Source organism: Rhinoderma darwinii, chromosome 5 (assembly GCF_050947455.1).
Source record: "Rhinoderma darwinii isolate aRhiDar2 chromosome 5, aRhiDar2.hap1, whole genome shotgun sequence".
NCBI classification, from domain to species: Eukaryota; Metazoa; Chordata; class Amphibia; order Anura; family Rhinodermatidae; genus Rhinoderma; species Rhinoderma darwinii.
In genome coordinates this window covers 225,587,246-225,608,665 of record NC_134691.1, presented here as the reverse complement: position 1 = coordinate 225,608,665, position 21,420 = coordinate 225,587,246, and the positions used below count along the sequence as shown (strand labels likewise).

General features: G+C 45.5%; 1 protein-coding gene across 1 annotated transcript in view; it reads right to left on the bottom strand.

Moving 5' to 3' along the window:
• The window catches only part of ITGA9 (integrin subunit alpha 9), a 492,766-nt gene that overhangs the window by 192,900 nt on the left and 278,446 nt on the right, over positions 1-21,420 (bottom strand). The window contains exon 18 of the mRNA XM_075826987.1: positions 16,585-16,735. Within this exon, the coding sequence (XP_075683102.1) occupies positions 16,585-16,735 (151 nt within the window). The remainder of the gene's footprint in view (positions 1-16,584; positions 16,736-21,420) is intronic.

The window sequence follows — 21,420 nt, the reverse complement described above, 5'->3', positions numbered from 1 at the left end:
TTAAAATCTATCACAGTAAATCTGGTTTGGATAAAATGTGGTCTCCTCAAAGAGTTGATCTTTTGGAGAGGCTTCACAGTATATAACCTGCCAATAAAGAATTTGGTGGATCCTGAAATAGCATATAAAATTGGAAGCAAATTTCTTTCCAAAAATATGTTATAGCGTATGTCTAGAATATGTCATAACTTAATGATCAGTGGGGTTTGACTGCTGGAACTCCAACGTTCCCTAGAACAAAGTGGTCTCAGTGGCAGTAAAGTGCAGTTCTATATACATTGTTGGATAATGTGCTAGTCGTCAGGCATAGCATATCTTGCCGAATCACAGCCTATTTGTAATGCCCCTACTGTTAGCTAAGGCAGGCTGAAGGGGAAGTAGCACTCGTATGAGCGGCTGCAACCCCTTCCAAACAGCTGATTGACGGGGGTCCCAGGTCCCAGGTGTCTGACCCCAACCCATCAGCAAAACACTCAAATTAAATTTACCTCCTCCTCGGCCGCAGGTCCTCACTCCATCAAGTGTCGGGATGCTGTGCGCAGCGCATAGCATCGTGACGTTATGCGCTGCGCACAGCGCTGTGACATCAGAACCTCCGATGCGCTCCAGGAGGAGGAGGGGTAAGTACTGTCAATTACTATAGTAACAGGGGCCCATGTAGTTTATTACATAGGCCCCAGTTACTATAGTAACTTTTCATTGATGTGGTGCGGGGGGCTGCGGGCCCCCTGGCTTCTGGGCCCTGTCGCAATTGCGATCGCTGCGACCCCTATAGCTAAGCCACTGTTTTATGCTATTACTTATATTAGTGGGAAAACTCTAACTGTGAGGCCGGATTCACACGCAAAAGGTACTTAACAGCTGCTCCGTGTGTCAGCCCCGTATGATGCGCGGCTGCGTGATTTTCGCGCAGCCGCCATCATTATGACACTCCGTTTGAATGTTTGTAAACAGAAAAGCACGTGGTGCTTTTCTGTTTACATTCATAGTTTGACAGCTGTTGCACGAATCACGCTCACGCTCGTCCCACGGAAGTGCTTCCGTGGGGTGCGCGTGATTTTCACGCACCCATTGACTTCAATGGGTGCGTGATGCGCGAAATACGCACAAAGAACGGACATGTCGTGAGTTTTTCGCAGCGGACTCACGCTGCGTAAAAATCACGCAACTGTCTGCACGGCCCCATAGACTAATATAGGTCCGTGCGACGCACGTGAAAATCACGCGCGTTACACGGACGTATATCCCGTTCGTCTGAATAAGCCCCAAGGGTGAAGAGAATTTCCAGGAAGACAGTTCTTTAAATAAAAAGCTAACATAAAATATACTATCCCTTTTGTTCTCTACTCAGTCTCCTGCTTTTCATGTATTGTGATTTAAGATAACCTTACAGTCCTATACTCTCTAGCAAATACTAGATTAAAAGAATGGTGCGATCATAAATGTTTTTTATTTTTTTCAAATGAATTTTTGATTTTACAATTCCCCCTTAAAGAGGCTCTGTCACCACATTATAAGTGGCCTATTTTGTACATAATGTGATCGGGGCTGTAAAGAAGAGGCTGGACGCAGCAGGGTGAAGGGAGGCCGACATGACCGTCCTGGTAGGGAAAGGGTTAATTAGGTGAGGGAGAGTTGGTAGGAGCTGAAGGAGGGACGGGGAGGAGTTAAGGGGGACGGGGGGCCGTTACTGCGCTTCCCGCTGTTTCTCGGCATTGAGCCGGAAGCAGCGGGAGGAGTAACATAAGAAGCAAGTAAGCTCCCCGTTGCCCGGCTTTTAGTAATGGCAGAAGCCCTTATGTTAGAGCGGCTGCGTGCCGCTGCTGTGCACCACGGTCCCGGATGGCTAGAGGAGACCGTGGCTGCAATAACTAGGATCCCGGACGCCGTTTCGCCACGCCGGGCACGGCGTTCGGGGTCTGTTGAAAGGGACAGGCTCCCCTCCCCCGGCCCCCTTACGAGCATGGCTATGGCGGCGGGGGGGGAGTCGGCAACAACCGCTCCTGCGCTGGGCAGGCAGAGAGCGGTGCCAGGGGTGACGGCGACGCAGGCTGGGTCGACCCGTCCCTCTCGGCGGTCCCGACCTCCAGAGCGCCTCAGTCCGGAGGTAGTCCCGCGGACACGGCGTCGCAGAGGGAGCCCGATCCCGGACGCTGCAGGCCAGGCAGCTGGGAGGACCGCCCCTTCCCAGGCCCTGCGTCCTGGCAGGAATCCCAGGCCGCGACGGGGTCCGGCGGTAAGCAGGGAGTCGCAGGCTGGGCTCCCTGTCACCCCTCCCCCATCAGATGGAAGATTTGGAGAACAAGGTACGGCCGCCCCGCATGGTGATGTTCCGGCCAGGGGGCAGGCTTCGTCAGGATCATCTAGACGGACGACTAGATCTGCAGCGACGTCAAGGCAACAGGTCCGGTCGGAAGTCTGGGTCCCGGCGGTCGGGCGGCAGGTTGCCGGCCCATCGGTCAGCGCGTCCTCATCCCCGTTCCGTAGATGTCGTTGGGAAGGACAGTCGTCGGCGAGAGAAGAACTGGAGGAAGGTGAACTGGACGTGTATCGTCGAGGTCAGGATGGTCCGGCTGACGGGAACACAGCGCCTGTGCAGCCCGGTGAGTGTATAACTCCATCTTTGTCTTATCCAGCGATTTTTATGTCAGGTGTCGACGGGGGGGCGGCTAGCATTGCATCGGGGGCCGGTAGTGGCGCGGGCGGACGCGACGGAGCGGGTTTGGCAGACTTAGTGGGTTGCTTAAGGGAGCTGGTGGGGCGCCTGGATAGGGCCGCGGCGCCGGTAGTAACGGAAGTGTCTCCTGCGGTAGTTTGGGAAGGCCCCAGGGACGTGGGATCGTTACAGGCGCGTCCTGTGGTGGCGGTTAGAGAGGCGGTCGCGGTGTCGGTACAGACCGAGGCACAGAAGGACGGCGATCGAGTGCGTATGGACGATCGTGCTCGGGGGGAGGTGTATGTTTGTTTTGAGGGTCCGTTGGGGGCGCATTTAAAGCAGGAGGTGCGTGATCGGATCTGGAAAGACGAATATGTTGAAATTTTTTCTCTCTTGCCGCTGGCTAAATTTAATTTGGATAAGAGCAAGCGGGATGAGAGTAAAAAGGACGAGGAGGAACGGCGGTCGGTATAGGCTTATCCCGCAGACGTTCGTTAATTGGTCGCAGGCGTTCGCCATATTGGCTAGTGTGATAGGGGAAAAGGCGCCGGAAAATTGTTCGGCGTTATTTTGTTATTTTGATGCCATTGGGGAGGCTCATAGGGCGTATGGGGGTCAGGCGTGGCTGCGATATGACGAGCAATTCCGTCAGCGGAAGGCGGTTCGGCCGGCGATTCGGTGGGACCAGAAGGATATTGCTCTCTGGTTACGGGTTACGGCTCCGGTTAGGCAGCCCTTTCCCGGGAGCGGTGGCCAGGGAGGCCAGCTTAGTCAGAGTGGACAAAGCGGCGGGGGAAAGGCGGGGTTTTGCTGGCAATTCAATGAAGGTCAGTGCAAGTTCGGGGCCACGTGCAAGTTCAAGCACGTGTGCTCCGAGTGTAATGGTGCATCACACGGGGCGGCAAAATGTATGCGGAAAAAGAGGTCAGGGAACCAGCACGGGGCTGGTCAAGGGGGTGTCGCCGGTGAGGGTGGAAAGGATGGCCCCTTATCTAAGTGAGTATCCGGATAGGGCGGCAGCTAAGTTGCTTTATGAAGGGTTTTGTGTTGGTTTTGTTATTCCTCCGCCTCCTTATGAGGTGCCGGTTACGCGGAGGAATTTAAAATCGGCTTACTTGCATGCGGAAGTCGTGTCGGAAAAGTTGTTAAAAGAAGTTTCGTTGGGGCGCATGTCGGGGCCATTTGTTGAGTCGCCGGTAAAAGATTTAGTTGTGTCCCCTTTGGGTATTGTCCCTAAACGCGAGCCCGGAAAGTTTCGTTTGATTCAACATTTATCGTATCCCAAAGGTTTGTCGGTAAATGACGGGATTGATCACGAGTTGTGTTCCGTAGTTTATACCTCATTCGATAAGGCGGTGGGGTTAGTGCGGGCTGCGGGTCCGGGGGCGCTGCTAGCAAAAACCGACATCGAGGCGGCGTTCAGGTTGTTGCCGGTTCATCCAGAAAGCCAACGGCTGTTGGGTTGTTTTTGGAATGGGGCCTTTTACGTGGATCGGTGCCTTCCGATGGGGTGTTCTCTTTCTTGTGCATACTTCGAGGCGTTTAGTAGCTTCGTGGAGTGGGTAACGAGGGGAGTATCCGGGGTCGACTCGTTGATCCATTACTTAGATGATTTTTTGTGCGTTGGCCCGGGGGGTTCGCCGGTTTGCGGTAATTTGCTTCATGCACTACAGAAGGTGGCGAGGGATTTTGGGATCCCTTTGGCGCCGGAAAAAACGGAGGGCCCGGTAGCGACGATTTGTTTCTTGGGAATCGAAATTGACTCGGTGGCAATGGAGTGTCGGCTCCCGGCGGATAAGTTGGGGGCTTTGAAGCTGGAGGTTCGACGGGCTTGTAGAATGAAGAAAATGGCGCTGAGGGAGCTTCAGTCGCTGCTGGGGAAGTTGAATTTCGCCTGCCGGATTATGCCGATGGGGAGGGTGTTTGGTAGGAGGTTGGCGGCGGCAACGGCAGGAGTGCGCGCGCCGCATCATTTTGTGCGGCTCAAGGAGGAGCACCGAGCTGATCTTCAGGTTTGGGATGACTTCTTGGGCCAGTACAATGGTCGCTCGCTATGGATGGCGCCTGCGCAGGATACGAGTGATTTGAATATTTTTACGGATGCGGCTGGGGTGGGTGATTTTGGAGCTTATGGGGGAGGTCCGTGGTGCGCGGGTCAATGGCCGGCTAGCTGGGTGTCCAGGGGACTCACGCGGAATCTGGCCCTGCTCGAGCTGTTTCCCATCGTGGTGGCGGCTACCATTTGGGGGGACAGGCTCAGGGATAAGAAGGTCCGTTTTTACTGCGACAACATGGGGGTGGTGCTGGCCATTAATAACATCACGGCGTCCTCTCCTCCGGTAGTTCAATTGTTGCGACATTTAGTGTTGGTGTGTTTGTCATTGAACGCGTGGGTGGTGGCGGTGCATGTCCCGGGTGTTCAGAATTGTATCGCTGATGCTCTTTCTCGCTCGCAGTGGGACCGGTTTCGGCAATTGGCACCGGGAGCGGAACGTCTCGGGTTGGCGTGTCCGCAGCATCTGTGGGATCTGGTATCGGTCCCGTAGAGCAGCTGTTAAAAAGGTCTTTGGCGCGCGCGACGTGGAGTGCGTATGCTGCTTGTTGGAGGCAGTGGGAGGAGTGGTTAAGAGAGTTGGGTGACGTCAATACGGATAGAGACAGGTTGGTGGCACTTTTGTACTGGTTAGGGGACGCCTGGGAGTCGGGGTTTTCAGTAGCGAAGGTGAACCGGTTCATATCTGCGGTGGCGTTTGGGTTCAAGCTGCGGGGTTTTCGGGATGTATCGAAGGAATTTCTGGTATCGCAGGCTTTGAAGGGGTTGCGTCGAGGTAGGGTGGAGGCGGATAGTAGAAGGCCGGTGTCGTTTGCTTTGCTTAACTCTTTGGGCGGTTCATTAGCATCGGTATGTCGTTCTGCAGATGAAATGGTTTTGTTTCGATTGGCTTTTTCGTTAGCGTTTTTTGGAGCATTTAGAATAGGGGAGTTGGTGTCGCCAAGTACAAAACGGGCAGGGGGGCTGAGATCTGGGGAGGTGAGCCTATTTGCAGATCGGCTAGAGGTATGGTTGCGTCGATCAAAAACTGACCAAGTAGGGAAGGGAAAGCTGATAGTTTTGTTCGCCCTCCCGGGGTCGGTCATGTGCCCTGTAGAGTGCATGCGGGGTTTTGCGCAAAACGGGGGGTCTCCAGATTTGCCTCTGTTACGTCATGTGGACGGGTCGTTTTTGTCCAGGTTTCAGTTTGGTGCTGTATTTAAAAAATGTTTGGCGGCAGTTGGTGTTGCGGCAGGGTCATATTCATCTCATTCCTTCAGGATTGGCGCAGCAACGGAAGCGGGGCGCTGGGGGTTGGATGATGAAGGGGTGAGGCGTATTGGTCGTTGGGAGTCTAAAAGGTTTAAGTCCTATGTCCGCCCCCATATGTTATGATTGGGGTTGTTTACGCTTTACAAATGTTATATTGGTGGTGCCTAATTGTTTTTTCCGTTTCAGATTCGCCTCCTTGTCTGGTGTGGTTGATGGGTCATTCGTACGTGCACTGGGGGGCTTTGAGGGCGGACGTCCGCCCGGATGGTCGCCAGTTGCGCATTCCGCGACAGGATGCGGTTGTGCATTGGCTGGGTTTTAGAGGTATGTCGTGGAACAGGGTGTTGGCGGAATTCCAGACATATGCGCGGCTTGATAGGGTTCCGGAGGTTTTAGTGTTGCACGTGGGTGGGAATGACTTAGGAGCCCGCCCTTTTCGTGAGTTGGTGCGGGATATCAAACATGATATGTTGTGTTTGTGGGTATCTTATCCCAAGTTGGTGGTAGTGTGGTCGGACATAGTCCCAAGAAAGCATTGGCGGTTAGCTAGATCGGTGGAGAGAGTCAATAAGGCTCGCATAAAGGTTAACCGGGCGGTGTCCCGTTTTGTGGCAAAGAACGGGGGCATTTGCGTAAGGCATAGGGATTTGGAGTCAGGAGTGGGGAATTTCTGGAGAAGTGACGGGGTTCATCTGACCGAGGTTGGCATTGATCTGTGGAGCTTGGCGATAGCAGAAGGCATAGAAAGGGCGGTGGTGGTGTGGAGGAACTCACAGGCTTAAGGGGGTCAAGGCCTGTTTCGCTGTGGCGGGGGGAGTCCTTGAGGCCAGTCAGTACAAAATGGTGGGGGGGTCGCATCGGGGGTATGCGTCCCCCAAAAAAGGTACATGGTTGAAGACTTCATCGGGTGTTATCCCTTTGAAGTGGTCTTCTGGTAGAGGGTATATCACTTGAAGGCTTCATCGGGTGTTATCCCTTTGAAGTGGACTTCTAGTGGTCGGTATATCACTTGAGGGCTTCATCGGGTGTTATCCCCTTGAAGTGGACTTCTAGTGGTTGGAGCCATCTGCAGAGGTGAACGGTGCTTCCGAGCTGGTTTACGGCTGGAGGTAATTGGTGGTTTGCAGATGGCTAATTCGGTGTGTTCTTAATAAGGAACATCTGAAGGGGCTTCAAGGACTTCCTCTGCTCGGGTTAATGTTAACGTTTAATTGTTATTTATGATTCTGACCCATGTTGGGTCATGTGAATTATTAGGAGGAATTCTCTGGTGGATTCCTAACTAGTTATCCGAATGTTTCGGATTTAAATTGTTTTCATAAAACTGTGAAATTAATAAACGGCTGCTGTGGCCATTTCACATCCAACCTCGGTGTCATGTGTCTTTACTAAGTGGGGGTGGGGGGGATAGTATGGTTTAAGGTTAACACACGACTCTACCTAGGCAGGTCATGTAGATTACAGCAGTGTTTTTTATTCAGAAAAAAGATCATTTTTTACGGAGTTATGACCTATATTAGCTTTATTTTAATGAGTTTCTTAATGGACAACTGGGTGTGTTTTACTTTTTGACCAAGTGTGCGTTGTGGAGAGAAGTGTATGACGCTGACAATCAGCGTCATCCCCTGTAATGTCCGTGGCTGCGGGCTGTCAGCTCCAACCTCCCCCTGACAGCCGCAGCCACGAGTCGGCAAGCGCCGGCCCCAGCCTCCTCCTCAGGAGACGCCAGCGCTCGCGTCCACTCACCTCTGACGGATCCCATAGGGTGTGCGCGCGCACGCTTGTGCCCGCTCTTAAAGGGGCAGCGCGCGCGCCGGACCTCATGGATGAACTTTGACCCGTGAGTACCCTGGACTATATGAGGGGTCCAGCCCCCTAGTTCTATGCCTGAGCGTTGTTGTGTTCCCTATAGTTTGTCTATGTAATGGCCTCCTAGTGTGTTTTCTGTTCCAGTCCTTGTCCCTGTACCTATACTTGTTTCCAGTTCCTGTACCTAGCAATCCATACATTCCTGGTCTAGCACGGAGCCGTGCCAAAGTCGTGCTGCGCTACATCCACGTCTGACCTGCTTGACCTTGCCTGACGTCCACCTGCTACCTAAGTCCCAGCCTAGCCTGCCCTGCTGCTGTCTGAGCTGCCACAGGTACCTATAGAACTATAGACAGTCACCTGCTCCCTGTTGGCCAGCTGCCTTACCGCCAAGGCGGTACGGCCCAGTGGGTCCACAGACCCATCGTGACATCCCCATTCATTTACATAGCACATAGTAAACTTGACTAGAGATTACGCTATAAACTGTCATTTAAAACGAGATTACGCTTGCCTTGCTGTAAATCTCACACAAACATTAGCGAAGTGTCAGGATTCTGAATAGACATGATGTCCTGGCTGAAGGTAAGTATATTCACTGTCAGGACACTTGAGTAACGTTAAAGTGTGTGTATGTGACAGCACATAGTGATCTAGTAAGAACACTATGTGCTGTGTAAATGAATGGGGAGAAGTGTATGACGCTGATTGGTCAGCGTCATACACTTCTCTTTATAACGCCCACTTGGTCAAAAAGTAAAACACGTCCAGTTGTCCATTAAGAAAGTCATTAGCATAAAGCTAATATAAGTCAAAAATTATCATTTTTCGAAATAAAAAAAACACTGCTGTAATCTACATTACAGTGCCGATCACATCATGTACAATATAGGCCACTTATAATGTGGTTACAAAGCCTCTTTAATGTTACACTCAATGTAAACTGCCAATCACAGTGGGTACACATAGCTGCCACTGTTTAAAGTCTTTAAAGCTGGGTTCACACGTCGCCATCAAAATTAGTTTTTTTTTACCGCGGCCGCAACAAGACCCTGCAATTTTACAGTGTTTTAAAAAAAAATATGCATTTTGAATGTGACGTGTGAACCCAGTCTAAGGACATCTCCAAAACGAAATTTAAAATACAGCACCCTGTTAACAGATGTACACTATTTATTTCTAGCCCTACAGTCCAGGCTTTGAGCCTGTAAAAAGACCTCACCATACAGAAGGATTCATTGTATTTTACTGTAAAATGGGTATAGCTGTAATTTATACTACATGATACAATCTTACTGTAGTAGATACATTAAGTAGCACAATGAACTTCTTTTACTTATATAAAGCACATACCAAAAAGGCCCCAAAAGAAAAGAGGGTAACAGGATTTCAAGACATATAAGCAAAACCTCAAGAGCTGTGTCCAAAACTAACATGGTTCTTGTAGCTTTGTTGACCTTTGCATACAGGCACACAGTTTAATCAGAACATTTATTTGTGCTTGTAAAGGGAAACATGGGGCTTGTCTGAAGGTGTTGCTGCAAGCCAAGAGATCATAAACACATATAATACTGTGTACATAAATCCTCTCTAGTGAGGCATGGCAGAATGTCAGGGTAAGACCCCCTGCATAGGGCCCGTGATTACGGTCAAGGATGGTCATGGACTGTCACCCGCATTTGCGTGCCGTGCTCCCATTATAAAGTATAGGAGCATGGTCTGCAAAATCAAAAAATAGGACATCTCGGGTAATTTCCCATATTCCATTAAGGTGTCCGTGGGCCATACAAATGAATGGATCTGTATTTTGATCCTGAATTATGGATCCGTAATTGCGGATCAAAATTACGGTCATGTGCATGAGGCCAAACAAAATAATATACTGTGAAATATACATATATATGAAATATGCATGTGCACGGCCGTGATTTTCGGGTCGGCCGACGGCGGAGTGTCACCCGCAAGCCGCCCGCAAATCGCGGGCCGTGCACATGGTCGCGGCGATTATTTGCTATGAGCCTAGACACCACGGTCGTGTACAAGGCCCCATAGGAATGAATGGGGCCGCAATTCTCTCGTGGATTTTCGGGAGAATTGCGGCCGCAAAAACACGTTCGTGTGCATGGGACCTTAAAGTGTACATCAGTATTTGAAGAGAATAGCAAATTCCTAACAATTTAATAATATGATGTTTTCATTTAAATAACTCTTCTTAGCTGTGGAGGTGATCCAAAACTGTAGAAGAGCATCTGTGGAAATTTCCCATGGTGAAATTTTATTAATGGGACACTCCGGCCAAAACAAACCTTTTCCATGTGTACCATTGTGGTATTCCATGTGACTTATTTTTCTTGCTGCTTCTATCTCTATATATCATGGGATGGTTGCTTAGCAGCAGTGTGTATCAGGGTCGGTGACACACTTTCTCTACTTGAGTCTATGGAGATCTATCTGTCACCCATCACAGGCTTCAGCAGTTCGTATACCACACTCGTTTTGCACAGGGGGGGCAGAAACATCTATCATCAGCTACCACTGATACTTAGACGTGTTGCTGTCACACAGGTATAATGTAGAATATAGTGCAGCCTAGAAAATATAGCAAATCTTGTAAAACAAGATTGTTGCATTTCTTTTTGCAATTTACAAACAAGCGAGTTCTTAGGCCTAATGAAAATACAAGTAGCATGGTTGGTGGGGAACTTAGGGGGTCAATTAATAACATTTCTACACAAATTTTTTTGTGTAGAAATTCACAAAAGGCCCGAAAGTAAAAAAAAAAAAAGTTGACTTCTGGGCTGTTTCCCCAGCTCTTGCCTCTTTAAAAAAAAGTGTGTGGAGCTTAGCAAAAGGGGCATGGTCACCCTTGGCCCAATGCATTTACTATAATTTACACCAGAAACTGAGGTAAATTATAGCACAAATCTAAGCCAGCTCTTGGCTGGTATAGATTACATTCAGTGTCGCACGAACAGCTGAAGATTCAACAAATTTATTAGGAGGCTTGTACATCTTAATAAATTTGATGCATCTTGCTCCAGCTTGTTTTTTTTTTATAAGAGTGGTACAGACTTAGTACATATTCCCCTTTGTCTTTTTCCATGTATTTGAAAGGGTCCAGGGGTTAAAGAGGCTCTGTCACCAGATTATAAGTGCCTTATCTCCTACATAATCTGATCGGCGCTGGAATGTAGATAACAGCAGTGGTTTTTATTTTGAAAAACGATCATTTTTGAGCAAGTTCTAAACAATTTTAGATTTATGCTAATTAGTTTCTTAAGAGACAACTGGGCTTGTTTTTACTTTTTACCAACTGGGTGTTGTACAGAGGAGTGTATGAGGCTGACCAATCAGTGTCCTACACTTCTCATTGTTCCAGCCCAGCTTCTTTCACTGCACAATCACACTGTGTTGTGGATCATGCTGGGCTGGAATAATAAGAAGTGTATGCCGCTGATTGGTCACTGATTGGTCAGCCTCATACACTCCTCTGTACAACACCCAGTTGGCATTTATAATCTGGTGACAGAGCTTCTTTAAGGGCCATTTATACGGGGTGAGTATTGCCTGAATGATCGTCTGTACAAACTTTTGTTCCCGAACATTTCCCATTGTAAGGCCTCATGCACACGGCTGTGCCCGTAATCACGGGCCGCAATTGCGTGCACGGCCAGCCGCCGACGGCTGCGGACAGCAGCCCGGATTTTCGGCCCGTGCTCCCATACTTTCTATACCCGTAAAAAGCAAAAGATAGGACATGTTCTATCTTATGCAGTGAACTTCTACCGCACGGACGCCTATCCGTAGCGATACGGAAAGGTGTTCGCGGCCAATAGAACGGAATGGTTCATAATTGCGGACAGTATTACGGTCCGCAATTACGGAGAATTTTTACGGTCGTGTGCATGGGGCCTAAACGTGTCCAGCATTTAAACGGCAAACCTATGGTCGTTGTTTATTGCATCTTATATGCGAGCATAAAAATTATGGTTTGTCAGCCGTACCTCCTCATGATCATTCGTCCAAACTCCAGCAAGATCATTGCTACATAAAAAAAAAAAGAGTGCTGATCGACTTCCTATATTGTTGATCGGCGCTTATTACAGGCAGTTTGCCTGCGAACCTTAGGTTAGCTAGGTGTTAGTTGAAAATAAAGCACTAGAGGTAGGTTTCTGCTTCCTACCAGACAAAAAGCCTAAGCCCCTCCATTTGTACATTGGTGTTTCGGTGGAGTACAGACCGAATCGCTGCTTTTCAGAAAACCGGAAGTCAGGCTCTCAATGAATTCCTATGGAGCCTCGTTCTGGCTCTCGTAGGAATGCATTGAGAGCCTGAGTTCCGGTTTTCTCAAAAGCACAGTGACTCTAGACAAGTCAGAATGAAGATCACGTGAGCGGCGCTGGACCCGAAAAATGACAAGATGCGGGGATCGGTAAGTGTTTCTGTACTCAGCATCTGAAACACCAATGTACAAATGGAGGGTGCAATAAAAAAATAAAGTGGAGTGCTTTAACAGGTTCCCGACCGCTGGCTGTATATATACGGCCAGCGGTCAGGGTCTCTGAAGTCCGCCGTATAGACTAATTACGGCGGCACTTCAGAGACTGTGCACGTGCGATCGCGTGCACACAGCTCTGTGCCCTGGCTGTTGCTAACAGCCATGGGCACTGGGCAGAATGTCAGGGGCCAATCTTTTGGCCCCTGAACATGTGATCGCTGTGACAACCAAGAACAGCGATCACATGTATTTCTGCGTATAAAACAGTGTGCACGCGATCGCGTGCACACAGCTCTATGCCCTGGCTGTTACCAACAGCTCTGGGCACTGGGCAGAGTATCAGGGACCAATCAATGAAGAGAAGGAATTAATCCAGCGCTGGTGATGGTATTAAAAGGGAGATGAGAGTCCCATGTTTATTAGAAAAAAGTAGTAAAATCGGAAGGGAGACGCAGTCCCAAGATGCAAGTAGTCAGGACCTTACTTGCCATGATTAAGAACGCAGCTCGCGTTCGAAACGCGTAGGCTCAGGTGCAAATCCTGACTACTTGCATCTTGGGACTGCGTCTCCCTTCCGATTTTACTACTACTGTTTTCCACAGCAATTAGTGGGGAAGCGCATGGTAAAGGGGGACTCCTGTGCTTATGCATCTGAGGAATTGCTGGCGGTCAAGTTCAGGGGTCGCAAAGACGTGTATGTGCTAAGCACGATTCATACCGCAGGAACAGTGGCAGTGAGGGAAAGAGGGGCAACATCGGACAAGCACAAACCAGTGAGCGTGTCCGAATACATTTATTTGTTACAGGTGGCAATCCACAATTCATTTGTGCTCTACAAAAAAAACAGAGGCAGAGACACATACCTGGATTTCCAGGAGAAAATTATTGAAGGCCTCATTTTTGATGTTCAGGACACCCGAGAATGCCCCCAGTCTGAGGATGTCACGCGACTGACTGAAAGACACTTCATCAGTCGGATTCCCCCAACAGCAACCAGAAGCAACCCCCAGAAAAAGTGCCGCGTCTGCAGAAAAGACGGGCACCGCAAAGATTCCCGATATTTCTGTCCCTCATGTCCCTCGCAACCAGGCCTGTGCATAGAGCCATGTTTTAAAAAATACCACACTGTTCTGCATTATTAGATTTTAGTTAATTCATTGAAAATATATTTGCCCTACATTACTTTTTTAATTTTTCCCCTGATTTTACTCCAAGGGTGAGGGAGGGAATGTGGGGGGAGGATGTCATGTTTGCATATTTTCTAAAGTTCATCTGCTGAATAGCTACATTTGCATAAACCTGCAATTTCTTATTTTAGAAAACCCCAAAAAATAAATTCCCATTATACCCCTAGATGAATATTTTGGGATTTCTGCTTCAAGAGCAGATATTTTGGAAGTGTTATAGGAACTCTGTTGAGTTTTGTAAAACCAGCTTTGAAAAAAAGCGATTTGTGAAATAAGCTTCTTCTATCGTCCGCCCTCCTACATCTCTATGTAATAATAAGGCACACATAATTGGTATCCCCATGCTCAGGAGAAGTGGAAGAATGTGAAAGGAGATGAATTTTGTCCGTGGTCTATGCTGTGTGTGAAAAATGCTGGTATAAACTGACGCATTTGCTAAAAAATTGCTAATTTTATTTTGATCCATCTTATTCAAGAAACTTTCAGAAGAAAACTGGACTGTCTAAAAATATGATAAACCCCTTAAAGGAAACCTTGTGGGGTCTACTTGTGTGAATGAAGTCATTTATGGGGTGTTTCTAATGTTTCAGCAGCATTACACCCCCAAGAAAACAGTACGCTGCTATAAAATCAAATGCAGAATTCCTGGACCAAAAAGCCTCCTTTTATGCCAAGCCCTGGCACATGCCCGCACAGTGAATAAGGCTCACATATTTGGTATCCCCATGCACGGGAGAAGTGGAAGAATGTGAAAGGAGATTAATTTTGTCCGTGGTCCATACTGTGTGTGAAAAATGCTAGCATAAACTGACGCAATTGCTAAATTCTTGCATTTTTTTCCAATTTTGCCCACTTTAGAGAAAAAAATTAAAATGATATATACTGACAAATGCCACTAAAACAAAGCCCTATCTGTCCTTTAAAAAGAGTGTAAAATTCAAAGATGAACTTTATTCACCTGCAGAGTTATATTCATCTAAAGAAGCGCATAGCAAAATTTTAAAATTTGCTCTGGTCATTTAGCTGTAAAACAGCCCAGTCCTTAACCGGTTAACGTCTATGGAGAGAGTAAGAACTGTCCTGGAAACTATTTAATTAGCAATATAGTAAAAAAATAGTGATGATTTTGTTAGAAACCTGTCAGGCAGCACCATCTTAGCAGCTCGGCGAGGACGCTCACTATGCTTCATAGAGTAAAGTATAGAGTATATCTTTGAGCAATGCAACAAATGTCTTGATTCAGGTTACAGAGCAAATAATTATTTGGCCAGTACCTCACATTGCAAAGAATAAGCTATTCAGAGTTGGCACTGACTGCCTGCTACTTAATGACCTGTGCAGGCAATGGAAAAGAGCATACAGAAGTTGAATACTGCCTAAAGCAGAATAACATATATATAATTTATATTTTATTATTATTATAAAATAATATTACATTTAAAAAAATGTGTTTTTCTTGTGATGTATAAATTTATTAATTTATGGAGAAAACTTTGCTGATTTCCTGTTCTCGGAATAATTCCAACTGAATGGGAGTACACAACTTTGTGGCTTCAAAGTAAATAGAGCCAACGTTTTATTTACAGCCATAAGTAGGTCCCAGAGTCAGCTACTCTTTGTCTGGAAAGTAAAATGAACTGTGGTCAAAATAATAATAAATAGCATTTTCTTGTCTTTCGGGAAGGCTGATCCAAGGACATTATGTAATACTGGACAACACACGTGTTCTAAAAAGCTAATGTTTTATGCAGTGGTGGACACAGACAGCTGAAGGTCCCCATGCAAGAACAGTGTATGGGCCCCTTGCTCTTCAATATTTCATCATAGATCACCCCCTTTTTTATATCTAACAATCCATTAGAAATTGTTAGCTATAAAATTCATCATGCAAACTAACAGACAGAGGATGGTTTCTATGAGGTGACAGTGGGCCCCCTTAACTACTGGGCCCCTGTGCAGCTGCACAGGTTGTACCAATGGTATTTGCCTCTGGTTTTACGATCTGTCAGAGCTAATTAAATATTTTCTAATTATTCAAAGGATTTGCAAAAGGATTTACTTACTGTGATACTGAAAAGGATTTTAACCATTACACACAAGTTATCTGATAAAACTGATCAAAAAATAACATATTCTTAGATATTGTGTTTCAGGCAAGAATTACAATGCATTCACATAAGGGGCACTCTTCTATTCAGGAAGTGCTCTATGGAAATCAATATCATTGAAAATTCAACAGTACCATGGTTAAGACATTTGTACTTTTTTCTGCTAATCTGATCCCAAGGTGAAACAAAATAGAAGTAAATGCTAGAAGTCTTAGATTTTTCCATGGAACGTATGCTTAACTGATTGAACCTGTGCCAGCTCTACAACCTGTAGCATCCATGGCCGTGGACTGTCGGGTTTACCTCCCCCGGTGGCCGCAGCCATGGATCTGTGAGCGCTGGCTCGCATCTCCTTCCCAGGAGAAGCCAGCACTCACTTCCGCTCCGGTCCGCTGTGTCCTGTAGGGCGCACGCTCATGCCCAGTCTTAAAGGGCCAGCGCACGCACATGAGGAAATCATCATCAACTGCCCATTTCCTGGACTATAAGAAGGGCCCTGCCCCTTTGCCCATCACCTGAGCGTTGATAGTTTATCCCATGTCAGCCTTGCAAATGGTCCATTAGTGTTATCCTGTTCCTGTTGTTTCCCGTGCCCTGTTACCTGTATCCCGTGCTGTGACTTTTGCATAGATTGTGACTAGGACAGCTGCCTCTCCGCTACGGCAGAGTGGCCTATTTGGTCCACATATACTGTGATCGTGACCCAACAGCCTTGGCTGCAAATAAATGTGCCATACAGCACATTTTAATTTCTTATTAGTGGGAGTCCAAGATAAGAGAGTCAAAAAGAATCACTTGTTGCCATCTTTTAATAACAGTGCACCTATCTTATCTCCATTATACCCTAACTATACTGTATAGAATGATCTGGCTGCAAAATCCCTATAGGATGAGAAAGCAGCTTACCTCTGAGCTATTGTGTGTACCAACATGAGGTTAGAACTGGAGTTCATCACTCAAACAAGACCAATATTGGCTCTTAGCAGATATCCACATCTCTCTATTATACTGAAGCTTCTTACCTCTTGCCACATTTTAATAAAGAACAACTCCTTTGAAAAGTTGAAGTAGACATTGGTGTCGTATGCATCATCCCCCTTGTTGGAGATCGAGATGTTAAGTGAAATGTTCTTCACGGCTCCCAATGCCAGGTATTCTGTATTGGAGTCGTAGCTGTAGATACAAGATAAAATATATATTTATTTTCTGATGACTCCTATAACGTAAGGCCGCAGATACAGTACTCTATGCTCAGTACTGTAAGATGGGTCACATGACTAGAATCAAGTGAAGCAACTGTTACTTTTTCCTGCTAAAAGAAGATAAAACTGAAATTTTGCATGCTTGGTTCCCATTCACTTCTACTGCGCCAATTTCTATGCATTTCAACATCGCAGGTGTATCACGTGCATTCCTAGTCATGGCGTCGTCATCTAGCCCAAGACTCACGTTAGATTGAAATCTAATTTTCTACTGTAAATAAGCAATATCTGTCTTACAGTTCAGAGAGTAGCCATATAAATATATAATGAAATAAATGAAATAACAGCACGTTTTCTACTCCTAAATATAAGGAAATATTTTCCCCTCCCTCCTGGCAGCAGCAGTTAGGACGACCTGTAACAGTGATGAAAACATAGAATATGTATGTACTATAGATCCAAGTTAATAACGGAACGTGCTTAACCCTTCTATTTCTCTAAACATATCGTTCTGTGCTGCATTCACTCGATTAAATCATCAGTAACTTACATATTTTTTACCATAACGTCACTTTTTTGCGGGGTCTTTAGAATCTTGGTAAGTTAGGTAAATTATACAATAATTTATTTCATTATTTACTCATAATGACACTAAGCATGTAACATATTATTTCTTTTTGAGGGGTTAATAAAAAATAAACGTATAATGGGGTGTCCGTGCTTTTTGTATCGTTATTTTTAATTTGACATCAAAAGCGTATTCTCAAGTGAAATATTTATGGAATATTTACGGGATATGCCATAAATGTCTGATAGAAGTAGGTCTCAGCTCTGGGACCCACACCTATCTGCAGGACAGTGGTCACTGGACCCCTGTCCAGCGACAACTTCATTCATCTTAATGGGGTTTGCAGAAATCCAGGCACATGTATGGAACTGATCTTTCAATTGCAGAAATTGTTGAGTCGGCGGACAATTCTTACTGCTGAGAGTTGGAGTACCGGTATTGGACATCCACCAATCACAGGCTATCAATGTAAAATCTCAGAAAACTCCTTTAAAATATGTTTGATTAAACATAAGTTTAATATATGTAATGCAAAAAAAAAATTATACCAGAAATTATATCCAAGAATATGTGGGAAAATGTAGTAGTTGCCAGTCATTTCTAGATTTGCCAGCTTTATTAAACTTGTAAACATGTTACTGGTATGTGTTTGGCATAAAGCATATGTAGGTAGATGGGGATGTCTAGGATGTTACTAAAAGAGAAGCTAGGGCCTCAATTATTTCTAGCCGTCTCTGGTTTTGTGCCATTGATTTAGTCTTGTTTACGTCATTTTATCTAGTAATCACTTAATTGGTATGCTAGGGGGCCAATCTTTGACATTATTCCACCTTCAAGATTTCGTTTTTTTAAATATAATTATTAGATGCTTTTCACCATATGTACATATATATCTATATATAGATTTAGATTGTCAAACTCTTTTGTCTGGGTTTCGTCAACAGTGGTGCTGTTCCCATATACTTACATTGCTGTTGAAAAAGAGTTAGAAAAGCCCTATAGCAAGACTTTTTGTACTTAAAGTGATTTTTCCAGAATCCTAAATTATCACCTATCTACAAGGTAGGTAATAATTTTCCGATCACTGGGTACCCCACCAATCGTAACCCCCGTTCCTCTTCGCTGCTTGACCGCAGTGAGGACATTGAATGGAGCGTCGGGCGCATGCTCAACCGTTGCTCCATTCAAGCTCCTCCGCGCTGCAAGGGGGGTTCTGTGCGGAAAATCTGGGGATTCGAGACCCTAGTTCTTATGATTGGTGGGAGTCCCAGTGATGGGGTCCCCAGTGATCAAAAAATTATCACCTATCCAGTGGATAGGTGATCATTTATAATTCTGGGAAAACCCTGTTTAAGTAGATCAAGTTTTGGTATGCAGAGACAAGGAAATATATTGGTTTTCAGAAAAGTGTAACGGTGGCGGCTAATTGTACAATAAAAGTTGTGGCAAAAACTGTAATGTGTACATTTCATTAGAAATCTGGGTCCATCCAGGAGAGGGTTTCAGTGGTTTAGTCTGTTGGAGCAAAGCATTGCACTGCCTTCATTATAATACAACATGTACATGCAATACAATAGAAATACAATATCTCTACATGTTCTTGACGTTGCAAATAAATCTAAACACTAAACAAATGGGCAATAAGACCTGACACAATTACGCAATATTTCTTAATCAGCCCTCCATTTTTCTTTAGCTTAGTCATGTAGGGTTATCTTTTTTATTTTATGAAATAAATAATATTGGCAGTGAACTAGAGGGTAATAATTTCCTACTGCACTGTGGATAGTGTGGAGAAGCCACATGTTACCCCCCTGCAGGTTCTGGAACAACATGAATGAAATCATGATGGAACAAATGTGATTTGGTATCTCTGAGACCCTGGTGACATTTATGAGAAGAGGGGGTTTGTAACATATTCCAGACACTCACAGAACAACGCATGGGAAATAACCTGTAAAATATCTATCAATGATAGATAAAAAGATAAGTGTATGTGATATTTCTTTATTACGTGTCATAAAACTTTAACGTGGCCAAATATGCACGTCTTGTTAGGATAATGGCTGCAGAATTGAACCTGAATTGTTCTACCCAATGATAGAGAATGTAGTCTGAGAAAATACACATGGAAGCAATCACTCATCCATACAATGAGAAAGAAAGAACTTTGCCGTGGAATAAGCTGATATCCCTTCCCGCTCTGAAGTTGCCGTATCTATAGCTCAGGCAATGAATGCACAGCATACCAGCCAGCTCCAGCATCTGCTATAAATCCTCCATACTAGTTGCTAAGTCATAAAGTGGTCTCTACTGAATGAGAAATAGGCCTTTATAAAAATGTTTTTTTACTGCACATGCAGCGTTTGTAATACCAGGTACATAAACACTTATATGTGAAGGCTAGTAGCTTGAAATTGGCACTGTGCACCAGGTTATCACGTGAAGGAGCCAGAACACATTGCTAATAGAATAAATCTCATGCTTACACAAAGCTTCTAGTTATGAGCTGTTGTTTTAGCATATGCACCGCTGTTATAGAAGGGATCCTCACTAAACCACTAAACTTAAAGGGAAGCTCTCATGTCAAAGGTGCTGTCCCATCTGCAGGCAGCATTTTATAGAGCAATAAGAGCTGAGCAAATTGATATATAATTTTGTTGGAAATGGTTGAGGTTAACCTGTAATTTATTGATTTCAATTTCTGCTCACTGTGGGCTGAAGAGTCCAGCGGGAGGTCTCTTAGTGATTGGCAGCTATTCCTTTATGCACACTAAAGCAGGGAATGCTGTCAATCAATGGTTAAGACCGCCCACTGGATTCTTTAGTCCACAGTGAGCAGGAATTTAAATTAATAAATTACTGGCTTTCCTAAATCTTTTTCCACAAAACAATATATCAATCTGCTCAGTTCCTCCAGCTCTACAACATAACGCCTGCAGGTTGGACAGCATGCCCAATGTGACAGGTTCCCTTTAAAGGGGTATTTTCCATATTTATGGCGTATACATAGAACGGTGAAGATAGAGGAGACATGACTATCTACATACATTGATGAGCCAAAAACACGAGTAATATATGCTAAAAAAAACCAGACAAAATGCATCTACTGATTTTAACAATTTATTCCCTTTTGCTCTGACTTTTCTGCCATATTTGACTTCATTAAGTTAATTACTACTTCAAGGGGTTGTCCGGGAATACATTTTATTTTAGTTTTAACTTAATTAGTCATATTTAATAACAGTTCTAATATAGTGTCTACTTACCTGTGCCAGCATTACCCTGTTCTGATCTGCGGTCACGTGACCGCACCCAGGGTACATTTTTTATTTCCTGTGAGGTACCGTGTCTTTGCTCAGCCAGCACTTCCGGCTGAGAAAGGCACGGCGCGTCATCATCTACATAGCCTAATTACTGTCTGCAACAACATTTGTTCATTGAATAAAGTGTTCAAACTGTTTTCATCTATCTGTTGGACTGGTTTATTTCTCTACAAAACACAGTACTACATTATACTTTGCTCAACACAAACCATTCATGCAAGTATAAAAAGGATGTGCCCTATCTCTCTTTATACTGGATTGTGTGTAACAAGATGTCTGAAATATGTGGACTGGGCAGAATTACATTTATCAGTCAGTGAAAGAGTTGGGGGAAGGAGATGGGTGCCTGTAATTAGATCAGGGATAGATGGAGGCACAAAGGATAATGATGATTATTAGTGTGTAAGGCCTCATGCACACGAACGTATTTTTGTCCTCCCGTAAATACTGGAGTAAATACGGGTCTTGGTCACATGTATTCGACCGTTATTGCACCAGTATTTACGCACCCGTGCCCGTAAATACGGGTCCGGCGTCACCAGTATTCCACCCGTATTTACGGGCAAGTTTTCGCTGCAAAATTGCACTGCACTAATCGGCAGCCCTTCTCCCTATCAGTGCAGGACAGAGAGAAGGGACAGCCCTTTCCGCAGTAAAAGTAAAACAAATTCATACTTACCCGGCCGTTGTCTTGGTGACGCGTCCCTCTCTTGACATCCAGTCCGACCTCCTTGGATGACGCGGCAGTCCATGTGACCGCTG